The sequence below is a fragment of the Haemaphysalis longicornis genome, unplaced genomic scaffold (assembly GCF_048455015.1).
Source record: "Haemaphysalis longicornis isolate Haplotype H1 unplaced genomic scaffold, Haemaphysalis longicornis Haplotype H1 scaffold_4, whole genome shotgun sequence".
NCBI classification, from domain to species: domain Eukaryota; kingdom Metazoa; phylum Arthropoda; class Arachnida; order Ixodida; family Ixodidae; genus Haemaphysalis; species Haemaphysalis longicornis.
In genome coordinates this window covers 180627125-180646364 of record NW_027526361.1, presented here as the reverse complement: position 1 = coordinate 180646364, position 19240 = coordinate 180627125, and the positions used below count along the sequence as shown (strand labels likewise).

At 49.8% G+C, this 19240-nt stretch overlaps 2 protein-coding genes across 5 annotated transcripts in view; one reads left to right on the top strand and one right to left on the bottom strand.

Annotated features, from left to right (window-relative positions):
• Ergic53 (lectin, mannose binding protein ergic53) overlaps nt 1–18821 on the bottom strand; it is a 36098-nt gene extending 17277 nt beyond the window's left edge. The window contains exons 1-7 of the mRNA XM_077707924.1: nt 18588–18821; nt 11797–11853; nt 8962–9059; nt 6025–6132; nt 4411–4472; nt 1666–1765; nt 641–764 (exon numbers count right to left, since the gene is read on the bottom strand). Coding sequence (XP_077564050.1) covers nt 641–764; nt 1666–1765; nt 4411–4472; nt 6025–6132; nt 8962–9059; nt 11797–11853; nt 18588–18753 — 715 coding nt within the window. The 5' untranslated portion in view covers nt 18754–18821. The remainder of the gene's footprint in view (nt 1–640; nt 765–1665; nt 1766–4410; nt 4473–6024; nt 6133–8961; nt 9060–11796; nt 11854–18587) is intronic.
• A 187-nt stretch (nt 18822–19008) lies between these two features.
• LOC144179534 (methyltransferase-like protein 25B) overlaps nt 19009–19240 on the top strand; it is a 42072-nt gene continuing 41840 nt past the window's right edge. For all 4 annotated transcript variants that reach the window (XM_077707928.1, XM_077707926.1, XM_077707925.1 and 1 more), the window contains exon 1: nt 19009–19221. In XM_077707928.1, coding sequence (XP_077564054.1) covers nt 19102–19221 — 120 coding nt within the window. In that variant the 5' untranslated portion in view covers nt 19009–19101. The remainder of the gene's footprint in view (nt 19222–19240) is intronic.

Here is a 19240-nt window from a genome sequence, read left to right as displayed (position 1 = left end):
TACAGCATGTTGAAATCCGCGATATAAAGTGTCGATCACCGGTGATTGATTTGCATAGGCGTGGTAACAAGAGTCGGTTACGCCATAATGAGCAGCCGCGAATCCACGGGCGAAACAGAAGTGGAAATTCCGCTTTTACACATGCATTATACTAGAATGTACAGATACTTGCATTTCTTTCTCTCGAAGTTTATTTGAATGGGAAGTGAGAGGCACACTTTTAATGTACGACATGATATTCAAATTTTTGCACCCCTAATCCATCACCGTCCAAGTGTTTGTTGCACTGCGAAACTACAACCAGTAGCCTAACTGTGGAACACCCTGAACACTGACCTCAGGAGTATGCACAAAACTGGGCCACAACCACCTGCAGTTAGGTTGCTACGAAACTGCCAAGCCAATGTGGCTACTCAAAGATTGCGAATGCAACTAAATCTTCGTGCCACTCATCAGATACAGGTATACCTTGCTCCTGGCAGGGCCTGCTTACTCCAGCATCCAAACAGACACATCTACAACAAAGAAGGACACCTCTAGAGAAACCTGCACGCTTTGTGGCCAATGTGGAGGTCCCAAGGCTCTGTGTGTTCGCGTGACCCCCTGCCCCACATCTCCTTGTTCAAGAGAGAGCGCTCACCGGCCAAGCCCCCCGTGGCCGCCGAGAGGCCGAAGTAGCCATTCTGGGGCAGGAACACGTTCTCGGCCCGGAAGCACATCTCGTAGTCAGCGTCGTTGTTCGTGTTCCCGCTGTGGAAAAGCACCTGCACACGCACACACACCGTGAGAAGCACAGGCAGGGGCAGTCGACAACACTGAACTCTGCGCAGGTCTCTTTTGACATCTTTAACCTGTAATGTTCCCAACAGCATTCACACAGCGCAAGGGAGAAGCGATCATCACTGGAGCAACCAAGGGCAAGGTCCTTTGCTGGTGCTCGTTTATCCTTCCATTTGCCTATGACACAATCTGAAGTAGGCCCCTTAAAAGCCCCTCTTTGTATTTTGAAAGGACTGACACCTGATGTGGTGGGACTTGTGCACAACAGTGCCTGCTAAAACCTGCTTTGAAGCATTTCCACTGCAAGCCCAATGTGGCCCTAGAGCAACACATGACTGCACCACATTCCGCATCACCATCATCCCGACCAGCTTATCTGTGTAAAACGAGGGCCCGTCCCATCGAACTCCAACCGCTCCTGTCTGCCAAAATCCCTCTTCGGCCCCCAAATTTCCCGATATGATCCCTCCACCGGGTTAACTGCCTTCCCCTCCAGTCCTCTTGGTAATTATCTGTCAGGGCTACGCACCGTGTGGCCAGCCCAAGTCCACATGTTTCCCTTAATTAACTGGATCCATCACCTCTTCAACCTGTTTTTTTTTTTTCTGACACAGGGCGCTCGTTTCGCGCCCTTAATAAGCACTACTGCCATCATTCACCACATACAACTGCTGCAGCGCTGAGTCCTCTGTGTGAAATACTAATAAGACCATAACTCAAGGTGCTTCCTCAGAAGCACTGATGGCAAGAGGGAGTGCACAATGGCACCTTGTGTGGCAGCAGCCTGTGCGCAGGTCACCCCCGCTCTCAACAGCTGTGGCCACAGAGCAGGCCACCCCCCAGTGCAAGCAGAGAGGGGGGCATTATGGGAAGCCAAGCGCATACCGTAAGGACGTTCTGGTAGTACTCGATCTTGGCCCGGACTGGGAAGGGCTTGTTGCGGAAGTCCCGCTGGCAGCCGCCCAGCTGCTGGTTCATGCCGTCACTGCCACCAGGAGGAGGAGGAGAAGGAGGGACACTCACCGTCACTGTGTCATGGCACAGGGGGCAGAGCAACTCAATTCTGGACTTTCAACCTTTTAAAGTTCTCTTCTTAGCCAGACCACCAGATTTCAGCTCCCAAAGTCATGCTCATATTGCCAAAACAAAAGAAAGGAAAGCGGGTACGTCCCACACAGCACCTCTGGAAACCCAGCCTCACATGTGTAAATAACAAGTCTTGACTGCAACAATTGGCGGCAACTGCATTGGAAACACACCCGAATGAAGCCACTGCGGTAGATATAAACTGCAGCATCCCTGATGCCGCAGAGACAACCTGCAGCACTTGAAGGTGTCAAATCCAGCTTAACGTCCCTTGAATCGTCTGTTGCACACCAGTCTAAAAAACTGGTGGACATTGAAGACTGAGGCGGCTCGTCAAATTTAGTCGCGTATGGTCTCTCCGAAGAAAAAGATGAAAACAACAAGTCATTAAAAAAGAAGGTACTCGATGATGTGTTCAAAAAAGCTCAACGTAGAGTGCCACTCAACTGGCAGACTTCACAGACTTGCGAAATGGTTAGGAAATCACTCAGTCATCCTATTCCTGCAGGATTATAATGAAAAACAAGCCATTTCGGAAAATGTAAACTCTAGACCTACACTCCCAAGGTGCAAACTGTTGGGGGAGAGCGAAAAAAGCTGCGCATAGGCGACGAGAGTTTTATACGGGATTTTAACACCAACTCGCGAGTACACATTCCACCCGTGAGCATAGCTCTGCAGAAAGTATGACAATGCCCTCGCCCCTAACAACACCATTTGTGGCTCCTAAATACGAATGCAAGGAGCATCACTAACGAAACCACCGAGCTTGAGAGAATCCTACTAACCCACGACCGCCAATGAACAACTGTAACAGAAACATGGCTCCACAGTGACATTTCAGATGAAGATGTAGTGCCAATTTCCTTCAAGGTGTAGACAGTTAAACCTCAATGTAACGAAGTCGGTAAAATTCGTAATTTACTTCGTTACATTGAAATTCGCGGTTAAAATTAAGGATTAACCGTGTGAAGCGGTACCTGCAAGCGAAAACGTGGCGTGCATACGCGGCTGGCACACTGACATCATTGCAGGTGCCACCCGCACGGTGTAGCAGCCGTGAAGCGAAGCAGGTAGCTCAAGCTACTTACGATTGCCAGAATGGAACTCTTCCCTTTAAAAAGAAGGGGGGTGGGGGTGGGGGGGAAGAGGGGGAGAGGGGGGGGCAACGCGCTGTCGGAGCTAAATTGTCTACAGGGACATAAGCAAGAACCGCATTGCAACGCGCTGCCGAAGCCACAGGCGTACTGACGCAGCGGCAGAAACTATCCGCGTGGTTCGGGTAGCTCCAGCGACCACTTCTAACCGTTCGCTAAAATGCAATAAGAGGGGCAAATGAAGTTGTTCATGCGGGAAAGAAGCTGATAATGTGGGCGAAAACTGCACTGTAAAACGTCATACGCGCTGCTTAAGAAAGTGCCCATCAAGTATCCTCCCCGGTACTAAGCCTAATCTTCTCTGGCTGCCATTCCTGAGCCAGCCGTCCCCGAGCGCTTCGAATCTCCCGCCATGCGGTGTGAGCCTCCCCATTGGCGCAACTGGTCAGGCTCCTCCCACTGCCGCGGGCGGTGCAAGTCGTTTTTCCGGCAGAGGCAGAAGCCGCCACCAGCACATAATCGCATATGTTGCCGTGAAAAAAATGCACGCACAACGCTAACAGCGACCCACAAATGCTTCGCCGCGCACTTTCTTGAACGACGAAACCCAACAAGAGCGAGCAAACACGAACGAAGGACAAAGCGGCGGCATGCGGCGGCGGTGCCTACGCAGTTTGTAGGCAAGGGGCTTGTAGGCACTATGCTCGTTCACGGACTCTGTGACTTGCGGCATAGAGCGGCCTGTGTCGCCGTTCGCGGTGTATCGAGACCACTATTCGGCGCTTGCATCTCCCAAAATGTACTTTTACAACCAAAACTCTCCGTGCCTAATTTCCCATGAAACTTGGTTACATTGAAATTTCGGCAAACGGGACTTGGTTACACAGAGGTTAAAAATACATAGTGTGCATACACTTGAACTTATTGCCTGGTTCGTTACATCGAAGTCCGTTACAACGAGGTTCGACTGTATCACTAACTGGTATCAAACAAGTGAGCCACGAGTGAGGAGAGGCAAAGCTGAGACAACTGAGCTATTCCATGAATTGCTTTCAAGCCTGCACAAAGAAGGGAGCACAATCTAGCACTCGCACCACCACCCTTGCTACAAGAGGGCAAGAAGAATGCAGGCGAGAACCCCGTGTTGCAAGGGGTGGCGTCCCCGTCGTGGTGGGGGACCTCCACAACGTTCCAGGTGGCAAACAAATCAAACTGCAACTCAACAGTGGCAGCAGGTGCGCCAGAGCATTCTGCCTGCATTACACGGGTGTGAGCCAGCTACAGCCACCAGCTTTGCACAGTTTTTTTCAATCCTGCCAAGCGGGAGTACACTGGCTGAAAGTACTGGTAGGGCGATTTCCACAACCCCCCTTCACCGCCTGCCCATTGTGAACCCCAAATATCATAGCCCTTCCCCACCTGGAGAAAAGGAAGGCCCTCTACTCACCTCTCATGCTCGTAGGTCTTGGTGCCATCGTTGACCATGGCCATGATGTACGGGTTGTTGTGCTGCCAGGGAGGAGAGAGAGGGAGGGACTGTCACTGGGCAATCGGGGCAGCAACCATGGTCGAGGGGTCCCACAAGCAAGCTCGCGGGAGGTCGCCTCAGAAAACTAGAGAGCCAGAAAAAGAAACTGGGCAGCCACAACCTCCTGCATACTGTACACACAGCCAACAGCACTAGAGGCCGCACGGCGTGGGATGGCCCACCAAGTCAGTGGAAGCAGCGGGACAACCAAAAAAAGATTTTGCTAGGCTTTGAGTAGCGGATGCTGAAAGCCACCCAGCACACTTGCATTGCTGAGCACAAGGCTGACCTCCCTGGAAAACACGCTCGTCTAAGGGGCTGAGCTGCACAGATTACGACAAATGATTCGCAAAGCTTGTGCGACACTCCCAAGCGAGGGCTGCCCAAGAATCTTCCAGAATAGCAAAAAAGGGCACTGGTAATGCCCTCCCCCATTTGTACTTGTACATAATTTTTGCCACACCCCATCCACTGCCCCTTTCCTGTACCGAGAGCTGTGCACCAAGTCTTAAAAAGTTAGTAAGCGGGCCCTCCATAGGGAAGCACATACTACATGGATGTGCTCTGAAGAAAACCAGATTTGTTATCACTATCTTTTTACGGCTATAGTTCAGCCTCATTATAACGAACAATGATATAGTGAACTAACGGCTATAGTGAATTAAATACATACTTTGGTTGGTTACGCTTCATTTCAATGGCACTTATTTTTTCTAACGAAATTGAAGCCGTGATAGCCACGCACGATATCGGATATGACGAAGAAACATTCTACCAGCAGTGTTAAAAGCTACTTGGAAAAAAAAAAAAAAAACGTCATCCGGAACTGCCGAAGTATAGAGGCCCTTTCGTTCGTGGACACTGGGGAAAACTTCATCCCGCTCGGTGCCGCGAGTAGACAACAGACGAAGATCACATCCTTCATCAAATAAATAGGGACAAAGGCCTGTTTTGTCAAATGAACCCTGTTCTGTTGTAATTTCAAGTACGCATGTTCCGGTTCACTGAGGTTGAAATGCAACAAGGAGAAAGATAAGGGTTACCTTGTTTGTAGTGGATTCGAAGCCTTAATTTTAAAAATGCGTTTTTATATCGCGTATTTTTGCGCGAGCCAGATTTTCGATTTGTTAGAGCTGATTTTTACCTCTCCTGTTACAACAAATATCGGATATAACGAACTAATTTGCTGTCGTGATACTACTGCGCTTTACCGAGGACCCACTAGAGCAGACCCTGACCTGGTGGTGTTTCGTGCCGGCCAGTGCAGAGTACTACTGAAGCTATATTCTAGTGAAGAAATGAACAAGTGCAGCCTCACTTGCACCTGCAAGTTAAAAAAAAAAAAAGCTCTACCACTATGCCCGCCCCTGTTTTCAGCTGTGCTACAGCAGTACACACGAGGCACACTACACCGCCCCCAGTGTCTACAGCGATAACCCCGTATGAACCCTGCTTTCTCTTGCCTCCCATCTGTCCCCCACCCCCACCCAGCAAGCAGCAGGCAACATTGTACATAAAGCCGGGGCAGCTCACCTTTCCGTCGTTGTCGAAGGAGTCAAAGAAGAGGGACAGGCCGACCCACTTGTCGCTGCTGCCATACACGGGGCCCTCGGGCATCTTCTGGCTGGTGTACCAAAAGGCCTGCAACGCACCACAGCCAGATCATGCCGCACGTCTACTCTCTCTCTCTCTCTCTCTCTCTTGAGCACTTGTACCATTTTGCGAACCATATTGTATTTGGTAGAATCCAAACCAGCGCAAAGTGCCGAGCGAACAGCCTCCCCCGAAACACTGCCCACCCCCCTTTAGGGGCGAAATATTCAATTTGGACAAAAATTCAATATTAAAAAAATATTCAATGATTGGACAAAAACGCAAATGATCTATTCATGTGTTGATGCAGTCACTTATTTGCCCTTTCTGCACTTGAGCCAAAAGACCGCCCCTTCGGAAGTTTTCCTTGATATCTTCGCAGTCTTGGTTGGCGGTGCGGCCACTTTCTTTTAGTTTTCGCAACCGACCTGAAAGATCGCCCACCCCGTATTTCTCACTCGATATCTCTCTACTTTCGGTGGGAGTTCTTCCGGAACTTTGGGGTGAGTTGTTTTCGCTCATTTCACTGATCCCATGTGTCGCAATGCCTCTTTCCTGAGCTGACGTTGCCATCTATTCCAAAGTTCTCGCAAAGGAACGGAACTCGGTACAATACAAACTAGGCTGTTTTCTTTTATTTCACCCTTCCGGTTTTCAACATGCCGCAAAGGCGTCCGTTCCAGCAGACAGCCTCATCTATTTCACAGTTCTCACTCATTGCTGGAGGACATTTCTCCGCAGTAAAGGTGAAAAGAAAAAAACGCCGCTTGTGCTCTATTACAGGCAAAGTCCTTCGGCACACACCAGTAGCCGAGTTCTGCTTCAGAACCCCTGCTTGGTTGCAAAGGAAAGGCCCATCTATTGGCACAGCGCCTAGGGCACGAAAGCCGAACTTTCCTCAACATTTAGTACTACTAATGAGAAAACTCACCAAATATGTAAAACTTGCTTTTCAAGTTAGGAACATTACACGACATAATGCTTGCTCGTGTTTCTATATGGCATTTCATATAGAAGCAGCAGCCTCAAGCAGCTGAGGAGCATCACTTCATATATGCATCAACAGATGGCAGGCTCGTCAACTTGCCCCTGTTAGCCAACTGTGGGACTGCTTCTTGATACGTGGGGCCTGAGGGGAGTTTTGCCGCTTCCTAAGCCCGACTGCAGAGTAACAAGTGACAATTTTAAATCTTGGCCAAAGGGAAGAGAGCAAGTGCACATGTTTACAGAACAAAAAGAAGCACGACATGAACCCAGCACTAGCACAGTAAACCCTGGAAGTGTGGCTTTCTCCGTTCCTCTGGCGATCAGCATGCTCTGCCACAGTTCCCTGCCAACTGGACTGGCTATGCCTGAAGCAACCCATATGCAAAGAAGCCCCTGGCAGTTCAGATAAACACCAGCACTGCACAAAAATGCCATTACCAAAAAGGTGCCGAAAATAACTGAGGCAATCGGAAACACACTTCCAAGCTAAAATCTGCCTGGAACGGGTTTCAAGGGGCAACAGTGTCTTGACCACCCATGCCAAGTCATCTTTCGTGTGCAGTGGAGAGGCCATGGTTTGATCAGGCACTTCGCAGAAGCGAAATATAACGGATCACGGTTGAAAAGGAAAGGCCTGTGAATACTTGGAACTCTTGAATACTTTGTAAATAGTGCTTGTTATTCATTTGACAGTGCCTGCACGTTTTACCATTGAAACAACTCAAAGTTTTCAAAATTTACGGCCACCAAATAAAAGCTCAGCCGCACGACATGCCAGCTCCAGCTTTACCTAAGCAAGGCATGCCCCGCCGGGGTTGGCCTAAAGTGTAAGCTCGTGTAAGCCTCGCCTCTAACAAGCACATGCTAACGCAGGTGTTTGTGAACTGAAGCAGAATGCTACTTGCATAAAAAAAATGTTATTGCAAAAAAGGAGTCTCTGTCCATATAGCAACACAAGTGACAAATTAAGAGTCACCACTTGTTGGCAATGCCTAGCCTCTTCACAATCGCCGAAGGGACTTCTTGTATTCACACTGTCTCGACAGCCCCACGTTTCTCCACACCAATATCATCATCATCAGCCTATCTACGCCCACTGCAGAGCAAAGGCCTCTTCCGTAGATTTCCTATTATCCCGGTCCTGTGCCAACTGCGACCAATTTATCTCCGCAAACTTCTTGATCTTATCTGCCCATCTAACTTCCTGCCGCCCCCTGCCGCGCTTGCCTTCTCTAGGGACCCACTCTGTTACCAACGGTTATCTGGCCTTCGCATTACGTGCCCTGCCCTCTTCTTCTCAATTTCTACTAATATGTCCTTAACCCGCGTATGTTCCCTTACCCACTCCGCTCTCTTCTTCTCCCTTAACGTTACACCTATCATCTTCTGTTCCATTGCTCGCTGAGTCGTCCTCAAGTTAAGTTGAAGGGTTCTCCATACCAACATACATCAAATTTTTGCCCACTACTTTGCCACCTCGTCACCCCACTACTTTGCCACCTCGTCTTAATCTTTTGTTTTAAATTTTTTTGCAGTGCTTTTTATTGTAGCCCCTCACATGCCTAACTTTTCATTTTCTTTTTTTTTGTGTGTGTGTAGCCACGCCTTAGAAGTTGCTTACAGACCAGAACAAAGTATACTAGAAAATGTTCAATTTGATCTGCACCGAGTTTTTACCATTCGTATTCGACTTGCAGCCCGAAATGAGATATTCGCATCTCTCTACTGAAAAGAATTTCAGCTGTTTCAGGGGCCCCTTCCATGGAAACCCATGCATAAAGTGACGGAGTTGTAATCTGCACATCACCAGAGCATACGCGAGCTGCCACCGAGCACAAGGCACACCCAGAGGCCGGGACAGGGTCAAGAGGGGTCAAAGGTTGCACTCACAAGACCGTCGGCCCCCAGGCGGCCCTGACCCGTGACCCGGAACACCAGCTCCACCTCCCACCAGGGAAAGTTCACTGGGTTCTTGTTCCAAATGAAACCTGGAAAGGGAAACAAGGAGAACACAATTAGGGCCACCCGGGTTGACTGAGCATCGTGCACTTGGAACTGAAAAACAGCAGCTGGCCAGTACACACTACAAACCATTGCTCGAGGGTCATTCTATTAGCGCTGGAACACATGCGACGGACGTTAGTCCCATGCAATGTTGGTCCCGTGTATTTATATCCTGTGTCCCCCCTTTCAGTGCCAAGTAACCAAGCAGGTCAACTTTGCGTCCTCAACTGCATTGCTCAGTCTGCAACGAACAGATGCTAAGGAAGACGCCAAAAGGTTGCACCCTGTCTTTTGTGTCGAGACTGTTGACCCTTGCTTTCCCTGCTGCTCGCCACAAAGCGATCGCATGTTTCAGGAGCGAAAAAACCCCGGCATTTGTGCAGTGCAAGCTAACAGGAGGGAATTTCAGGCGAACACTTGTCTGCGTGAATGGGAGCAGCTTTTGCCTGCTCAGTCAGAGGTCCGGCTATTCTTGCAGTCAGCCTCCAGATGTGAGCCAGAGGGAACGCAGCGCATGAGGGTACACTAGGCACGAGTTTCTGCACGAGGCAAGATTTGATACACGTCACCACTGAACATAACGGCTCCCTCTTCGATTTGCAGTCCCATATTCCTCAAGACGCAGCACGGTATTTTCTTCTCGCCTGTATTCCTCAGCTGGGGGCAGTTCAACTGCCCATTCGCTATCCAGGACTGGCAAATTGAACAGACTTCTCTGGCTGCTCTCCTGAGAACATTTTTCCGGGTTGCACGTTTTGAACTAAAGGTGACGCTGGTACGCTTTAGCCCACAGCAAGAAATTCTGTGATGTCAATCCGTCACACACAAGCCAGACACTGCCTGGAATCCATAAGCAGTGGACTGGGGCACAGATGCTTAGCCAAGCTCACTAAAAGGGGCACTGACACAAAATTTTGAAGGCGAGATAACTTCGGAGATAGATTGGTGGGAACACATATACATCATCTGCAAAATATCAGCGGCGAATACAGCCTAGAACATATTTAAAATCAATTTTAAAGTGTGCGAAACGCAACCGAGCAGCCAGCAGAGGACCACGCGCAATTGTAAATAAACAACATCCACACACGTCACGAGTTTGTGTTTGCCGCTTCCGCACTGCCGTCGCTTTTTGCCGGCTCGCCCGGCTCGCCGCTCCAATCGGAGGGCCGGAGGGCGGAGCTTCTGCTCTCGAGAACGAACGACCCGATCGTTGGCGGCGGAGGCGCCGTGATTTCGTCAGCTCATCGGGCAGCTGGCCACGACCAAAGTTCTACAGCGATTCCAGGCACTCTGTTTCTATTACTGTTTATTACCATTGTATGCGAAAACGCGGCGGAGGCACTAAAAGCCCACTGAGCTAGCCGCACGGTCGCTGTGCAGGCGGCGGCAACGGCCGCGGCCGGCGCAGGTAGCTCGAGTGATAGCTTGTTACCGCTGCACGAAATTGTCCCCAAGTCCCGACCATGGTGGCTTACATGAGAAAGGAGTTAATGATGCGATGGCGGGTTGCATTAAAAATTGTCATCTGCACCGCTTACGAGAGCGGCACGCGAATATCCGCCGCAGTGCTAAGCCGAACACATCTGTAGGCGGACCTGTAGGCAGACCGGCCGGCTGCTCCCAGCGCGCGTCTTGCCACCCACCGGCTCGAGCGTCGCGCGTCGTTCTTTAGACGCGGTAGCATTTGCACTCGCAGCGCCTGCGTCACATCCACGGTCGCTTTTTAATTAAGCGCCTCACGAGATCAGTACGTGGGGGCATTCGCAGAAACTGCCGTCGATGCGGATTCGACCGTGCTACGGCGGCTCTGCTCTGTGATATCCCTCCGACGGTCACGTGGTCAGCTTTGTTCACACAAAATCCATCGCTTCGCGGCACTCGCTGAAACCGAAACTGCGACTGGCCGCATTGAAAATGCCTCTAATTAAACAACCGTCGCACGCTGAAGCAAATGAGGTTTCTAGAGGTTATAAGTAGGTCACTAGCTACCTATCGCAACAAAAAAAACAAGATGCAAAATTTTTGTGTCAGTGCCCCTTTAAGTCACTTTTGTAGACACGCTCAGAGGATGAAGACTAGGCCTTCAGACTAAAACAGGACATACCTTTGTTCAAAATGTATTTTACGTTTTTTCCTTCGTTTTTGGAGGTTAGAAACTACAGGCTCAGGTACTCAGCCATTTTCGTTTCTGCGCAGTTATAAATGTCCCAACAGAGTACAGCAATAGCAGGCAGCGTCTATCTAATGTGTCCACTTCGAGTTGCCGATCGATTGGCTCTCCCGCTCCAAGTGGCTAGCTTCCTGTTTGTCTCAGTTGGTAGAGTGCCTTAGATAGGCGGTGGTCCCAGGTTCATATCCTGGACCAGGACAAATTTCTCTGCAACTGCAAAGTTTCCAAGGAAGCCGTACGGCTGCATTTAGGTCGATGTCAAATTTTCCTTCCCAGTATCTATCCAAGGCTGTCGATCGGTAGCCGATACAGTTACTGACCAATTGTTCGGTCGAGTGTTTTTCTCTGGCTGCCCAAACCACCCAGCAATCCAGGGGTTCTGGCCCTAACTGTCCAGTAACACATCAGAGACTTTTCTGGGGGCTTCTTGACTGTTCTGACATTTTCCTCGTCCACTTCAGGCGTGGAAGATTGGTCGTCGAGTGCCAGCCACCCAGAGAAGACAAGCGGGCAGGGTGGCCCTGCTCGGCAGGGAGGCACACACTCACCTTTCTTGCTCTTGAGGGAAGGCGTGATCCGGACCATCTCTTCACTGGCGATGCAACCTGGAAAGAGAGGGTGCCCCCGTCAATCTCTGCCCGGGGAAGCACCCGGGGGTGCTTGTCGTGCCCTCAGAGGCAGCAGCACTGGGGAGGAAAGTACCAAGGTCTCAGCTGGTGCAGAGTCAAGCCCCACCCGATTAGCCTCTAGCCTTTGCTAATTGCATCCCTTCAAGGCCCCCCTGTAGGCACCTTCAGCTGAACGCCACGCTTCGCACATCTCAACCACCCGCATGCTTGTGCTGACGTGTCCATTACAAATCCCCCAGCCAGAGCCACAAAAGAAAAAGAAAAAAGAACAGTGTGCTAACGACAAACATGCTGTCAATTGAGGTACGTATAAGTGGGAGACCCCTAATCATACTCCCAAAACTGCACATGGGCCTTTTTTTTCACACTGCAGATATGTTTGGACAAACGTGCATGCACGCACGTATGCACACACGCACATTTTCCCTGTTTTCCCATGCATCCTTCCCCACTCTCTGTGTAGGTTAAAAGTGAACCCCTCTGCGCAACTCCTTGCCCTTTGTGCACACTCCAGTCCTCCTGTTGTGGGCCCACACGTACACACCGCCTGGCTTCTCCACAGTAAATGTGCAAACAGTGTGGAGAGGGTGGTGCCTGCCGAGGTCAATGGCTGGGGTAACATTTACGAAAGTGCAGCGAGCCTCTCCCTAGCTGGCATGCGCAAGAGAAGCTTAAACCAGCATTTGCACCCACACACCCTGCCGTACACCTTGCAAGATGGACTGCGCTAGCACAAGCCTCCACCGTTAGGCAGGAGTAGTATGTGCGTGCTTATGGACTATCTGTGTTCACGGTGCAACAGCATCTGTGGCCAAGCAAACAAAAACCACATTCGGGGCTCAATCAGTGTGCCGTGCTAGTGGCTAAAATATGCATGGCCCTAAATATGCTCCTAAAATATGCATGGAGCAGAGGGTCCCTAAACTAAAATGGGAAGATGGCCATGGTGGTAGACAAAGCTGGTAAAGGTGGAGGCAGCACCTGGAAGCTCAAACCTCCTGGTGCATGTCAATGAATATAGCGCCATCAATGCAGAGAGAGAGAGAGAGAGAGAGAGAGAAAAGGCAAAGGGGGGGGGGGGGGGTGTTGCGATTGTCCTGAGGTGGTGCCCCCCTCATTCCAAGGCCCCGACTTTTCTGCTCCTCTCCAAGCTCGAAGAATCAAGTCCTTCTGAATCCCCAAGTCAGAGCTGGCCGACTCTGAAGTTACATGCGGTACAATTTAAAAAACTGGCTTCGGCAAGGTAGGCTAAATGACGTGTGTCGGTCCATACTACGAATCGAGAACGAAGGAGAATTGTGTATCTTTACATGTCGAGGAAAGTGTCACCGTCTTGCCTCATCCAAGCCTGTGCATTCAGCTAAGATATGGAGGGCTGAGGGGCGTTATCCCCATCTGCCGCAAACTGGGGGGGGGTTGTGTACCATTTGGGAGACATGAATGCGTACCATGTGTGTGAATTATTCGACGCCTGCACACGAAAACTTAAGTGCAGTGGTACTCAACCATGAGTATGCCGGGGATCCCTTTTCGGCTCAAAACTGATTGTACTGTGCTGATCAGTGTAATAGTTTCCAGAAATTTGCACTTGCCGCTTCAGTTGCCCGTACTTCAGCAAGCCGCTAAAACCCTTATATGCTGCTTTCGGTGTGTCTCGTTTTGTGGTGCAAATGGCCTGTTGCACAAAAATATTGACAGTAGAACTTGCACTACATGCATAAATTGGAAGTACAGCCTCCCAAATTTTTAATAATATAGCGGGAGCGACGACCGATCGACATGTCAGCGCCTTATCACGGTCTTCAGCAGCGAAATAGGCGAGAGTACGTGCACGCGCATAGGGCTATCTGCTGTACAAGTGTCGTCTGCTGCACTGTTTCCTTGAGAGTGTTACACCCCCTGCCACGGTATCTGAATGACTTCGTTCGCGAGAAACCGTGGTTATTTTAAGTGCATGCGCATATCATACACGCGTTTGATTTCTCTTTCGGATAACTTGCCCCGCACAGCGTGAGGAACGCCACTGGAAAGAAACAGGACAGTTTTTTTGGCCGGGATGGCCTCAGGCCGCTGCAGGATATAATGCGATAAAAAAAAAATTGATAGGAATAAAAAATTGTGCTCCACGCTGCTTAACTACCTTTGGCGGTAGCTAAACAACCTTGCAAGATAAGAAACACAGGGTGTGTTGCCCTGAGGAGAACAGCGGAGCAGACGACGCTCCACACAGCAGATAGTTCTATGCGCGTACGTGTACTCTCGCCTGCTTCGCCGGTGAACACCGTGATAAGGCACTGACATATCGATTAGTCGTCGCTCCGGCTATATTATTAAAAATTTGGGAGGCTGCACACGTCTTGCAGTGAAGACCATTTTTTATGCTGCTGGCAAGGTATAGCAAAAAGAAAAAATCGAGGGAGAGGGTGGGGGGGTGGCGGCAGCAAAATTTTGACCTCGGGTTAAATTTTAGCGCAGAAAAAATCGGGAATAATGGTTTTATATGACACTACCACTCATACAATGTCTATCCAGCATGGCGAATTACCCAGAGTGAAGGAATATAAATACTTGGGAGTGTGGATAAACGAAGGGGATGACTACTTATGAACACACGAGGAACAACTTACGGGTAAGGGAAAGCGAAACGCAGCTATAATGAAGCATAGAGCTTTGTGGGGGTATAACAAATATGAAGTAGTGAAAGGAATGTGGAAAGGAGTAATGGTTCTGGGTCTCACATTTGTGAATGCTGTACTCTGCTTAAAATCAGACGTTCTATCAGCCGTTTGGCCTTAGGATTGCATAAAAAAAACAACTAATGAATCATCACAGGGGGATATGGGCTGGGCATTGTTTGAAGTTCGAGAAGCAGACTAAAATGTGCTTTGAGAGGAGGGTCAGAGCACTGGATCAACGTAGGTGGGCAGCTAAGGTTTTTAGGTACCTATACTTGAAAAGCGTGGACACACAGTGGTTAAGAAAGACTAGAAGGCTAACGATGAAATACAGGAAAAACGATGGAGAATCCAAAACAGCCAAGGCAACCAAAAAAGAAGCAAGGCAGATAGAAACGAATAAATGGAGAGAAAAAATGGAAGCTAAAACGTCATTAGAGATGTACAGGGCCGAGAAATTGAACATCAGAAAGGAAAATTTCTACAATAATTCCCAGGGCAGTGCTTTGCTTTTTGAGGCTAGAGCAGGTTGCTTGCGAACTAAGAGCTTTGTGGGCAGTATTCACAAAATGATGGGGTATGCGTGGTCTGTGGAAAAGAAACAAACTATGCGGCACATAGTGTTAAAATGCGAGGGTATGCATCCAAATCTACATGAGGGAAATATTCGGCTTCCAGAAGCTCTAGGATTTAATGGTATCACAGAGGACGTTAACTTTAAGGCTGTCGAGGCGACGAAAAGAAGATTAGAAAGCTGGTAGACTAAAAGCAGAGAGGGGAATATTGCCTAGAACAGCTACCACCTGTAACAGGGAAAAAAAAAAGTATTTTGTGCCTAATAAGTCTTTTGCGGCTGCCCTAAGCAGCGCTACTATTAAAGCAAGAGTACAAAAAATAGGTATATTAGTCGTTTTTGGTAAGATGACGCGTCATCAGCCCGCTACAAAGGGGAAACCAATAGACCTCACCATCACCAATCATCATTGAGGAAGGCTTCCCGAACCCCTGAAAAACCGTCCCCCTCTTTTTTTTTTTTTTTGTTAGTGTGTGATGTATTTGCTGATCTGTGGTTTTATTCCAGGTAGTTAGTTGTGTGTCCGCCAGATTACTGCTGCCAGTGTCACCAATCTCATGTCCTGTTATGGGACCTGTGGCACTGTTGCACTTTTACAGTCAATACAAGCTGAAATTGCTGGCCACGCATTATTCATGCATGCAGGTGGGGCACAAGCTGAGGCCCAACAGCCAGCACACAAATACCATCCGAAACAGACTGCGCGCAGCGAGCGTGCGGGACCTTCGTCTTAAACACCACATTGCTCAAGACAGGACCCTCAAAGGGACACCGATGTGAGTCACGAGCATCGTCAAATTACCCAGTGACTTTAAATGAGTTCAATGCGCAGGCCACGTTCAGAGTTTTTCCACCCGGTATGCAGGCACTGTCAAACGCTACCTACATCGGCTATGACGGCAAGCTGCTAAGCCCGTGGGAGAATGGTAATATGGAGGCTGCGACAGCGTGAAAATACATAACAAGCCAATCTGACTAGCCTGCAGTAGCTTTTGCGGCAGCTACAAACGATGCGGGGTGTTTTTTAAACGTCCAATTACAGACAAAGTAGGGCTCAATCTCCACTGCACACTCACATTATGAATGACATGGGCTGAAGAGCCCAGCGCATCCTTAACTAAATCAGATTTTAACAACTTCACTCTTGCGTCCCTGTAAACCCGCAGGCGTAAAAAAAAATTCAATGAAAGGGATCAAGTCGACGACACCCAGTGCAATCAGCTAGGGAAGGTAATTTCTTCAACGTGTTTAGCGCGAAAACCAAAGCCGATACACAGGCAGGACAAGGGCTAGTCTCCTTTCTTGAGTGCTGTCTTTGGTTTTTGCACTGAACATGTTGAAGAAACATGAACCAACTAGCCCCCTTCAACTAGTTTTATTAAATTAAAGGTCATTTCTGCACTGCCAGGAAAACTTTCTGCTGTAGGAGAGTTCAGGGGACCCATATGAGCTGGGCCGCACTGGCGGCATTGCCTAACAAGGCCATTTCAACTGCCAAGTGCACTATTCCACCTCAATAGGAGAGAAATTTTGTGACAGAAGCAAGTGACAAACCAGCCAAATTAGTTTGTCCAAAAATCGACTGCCAAGCAGACCAGGCCCCCCTTGAACGACCACAAACTACAAAAAGCCCTGGGGGAACATTAGGTCACAAACGCCAACTATCGTGAGCCGTGCCCTTTGGCAGGCCACACATCCATACGTGGCTGACATCGCTACAGCCCTCACGGCAGGTGGCTGCAGCTGTAGCAGTAAAACGGCTCGCTCTGACACAGCACACTCATTTGATCCCAGCTCTTTACTCTTTTATTTTTGCGCCGCTCTTACCTGCCATGCCATCTAGCACAATACATACTGGCCTGTTTGATTTGACGACTACGTGGCCTACAGTGCAAGCATATGGATCGAGTGGCACATTTTTGCACACTGTCTGGCCAGGGGTTGCAAGAAAACAGGGAAAAAACAAAAACATTGAAAAGTCGCAGACTGCATGCAGCAAGTTCCTTGGCTTATCTTGGATTGAATTAATCCTCACTTATGTCTACGACCCTGTCATGTGTGTAACCCCGATTAACCGACGTCCTTCTGGCCTGTGATTTACACGTGCGGATTGCCAAGAACAGCTCCTTCAGGTGCAATGTGGTGCTCTATCAAATTCTGCAAACACTCTCGAGGACACCCATAGGGCAAACACCGACTACTTGCATATGCTGCGGCAGGTTACTTAGCTGTTATGTGGACAGATGGAGCCGAACTGATACCATTAACATTTTGTATTCACGAATCGGTGCACAGCCGAAAGCGGCCGGGTGCTTCGATTATGCCCGCAAAAAGGTTTCTTTTTGTTTCACTCGTTTAAGGAGGGTTCTCCCAAGACTCGCTACGCAAATTGCACTGATTGGAAGGCAACTGCCCAGCCACTCTTGTCCACGTCCGCAAGCTTATCTGCTGCCTCGATCGTCTCGCATTATCGACGCTCTGCGCTCACAGCAGTCACGGCGTGGAATTAAACTTGCCGCAGCCGCGCTCAATATAGCTGAGCTCGAATGGCAGTGTTGCATATGCATGGCGATAAACATTCACGACGAGGATGCGAATTTTCTTCTGCAAGTCGAAAGATTTCAGGAGTCTTTTTTAAGCGCACATGAAATCGGGCGTCCCGCGCGTACCCGGGGATAAAATGCGATTCGGAGTTTGTTAAGCTTTTCTCTCGTTTTTTTGTTTCGTTTTGTTTTATGTTGCGCTGCTCTGAAGTGGTGCGCGTGGAGATGGAGCATGTAAAGTCGCAACAGGTGAACGCCAGGCGATACGTGCAACAAGTAGAAACTAATCGCTTCGGCGAGAGCCTTGCGCAGACGAGAACACCGCTACGCCGGGTTCGGATTTTAGGGACCTAGTCGGACCGCGTCGAGCGCCCCGAACCATCGCAGCGCTGGCGAAGCAGAAACAACAAATGGCCTATTTCTGACACAGAGCCCCACTGATCGGTGCAACGAAACACGCCTCCCTGCACTGACAGCGCGGTGTCGCCTGCAAGCTCCGCTGTCACGATCATCGGCACGTGTCGAGTGCAATCGAGCCAAAACGGCCCGAAGCAGCGAGAAAACGGTCCGTTGCCGAGTGGCACACTTGCGGGGAAGAGCAGCGCGTTCAGCCACCGTGACTCGCCTCTCCGACCGCGCCGAACCCCAAAAGCAGGCCGCGATTCGGCCCGACTTTCCTGCTCGCCGGTGGTCCAATATGCCACATCGCGTATGCCAGCTGCGGCGTTTGGGCGCACAGTCCGAAACTGGAAAAGCCGCTCCGTGCCGGCGTCGCCGGACGGCCGTCCGGGCCGCAGCGTGCCCGGGTCATGTGCAGCAGCACGCCAGAAAGCCACGTGTACTAGCAGCATCAGCGCGAGAGGTCCATTGGTATGCACAACCGGCCCCACGGCACGGCCACCGGTGTCTGCTACTCACTGCCGCCGTACTCCCAGAAGGGCACGCTGCCATCCTTCTGCGCCAGGTAGGGACCCTTGAAACTGTACTTGTACTCGAACTTGCGGTGTCCAATGTTCGCCGTACAGGAGCACAGCGCTAGTAGCGCTAAAATCACCAACCATAGGCAGGCCGTGGACGCTGCCATCGTGTGCCGTCTGCCTCGCCTCCGCCACTCCGCCAGCAGGGCCGATTCACACGAACACACGTACGCGACAGGCCCGCACCTACTTTGAAATTTTGCTGGGTTTTTGAAAACCACTTTCAAGCTACTATATCTACTTTAACCGATTATATTATTTAAATTTGTGGTTTTACAAGAATGTTTACTGCCTTTTTACAAGTTTAACGCAACTTCAGCTCGAATTTAGTGCGAGCCTGCAATTTTTGTTTCTGCAGTTGCTTTTGAAGCGGTGTTTGTACACGTGGTTGATCGGAGCGATTGCGCTCTGATCTGCATCCCGTCTGATTTCGGTATGCAAAGCTACAGCGAAGCATGGAGACGCCAGAGTATCTTTCACGCTGCGTCGAGTTTCTCAGAGAATTTTCCTGGATTTACGACACTCGCATGACAGACTTGCTCGTCGCCGGCACTCTCGACAGGGTTCCCGCGGAGGTAGTATTTACTACGATCA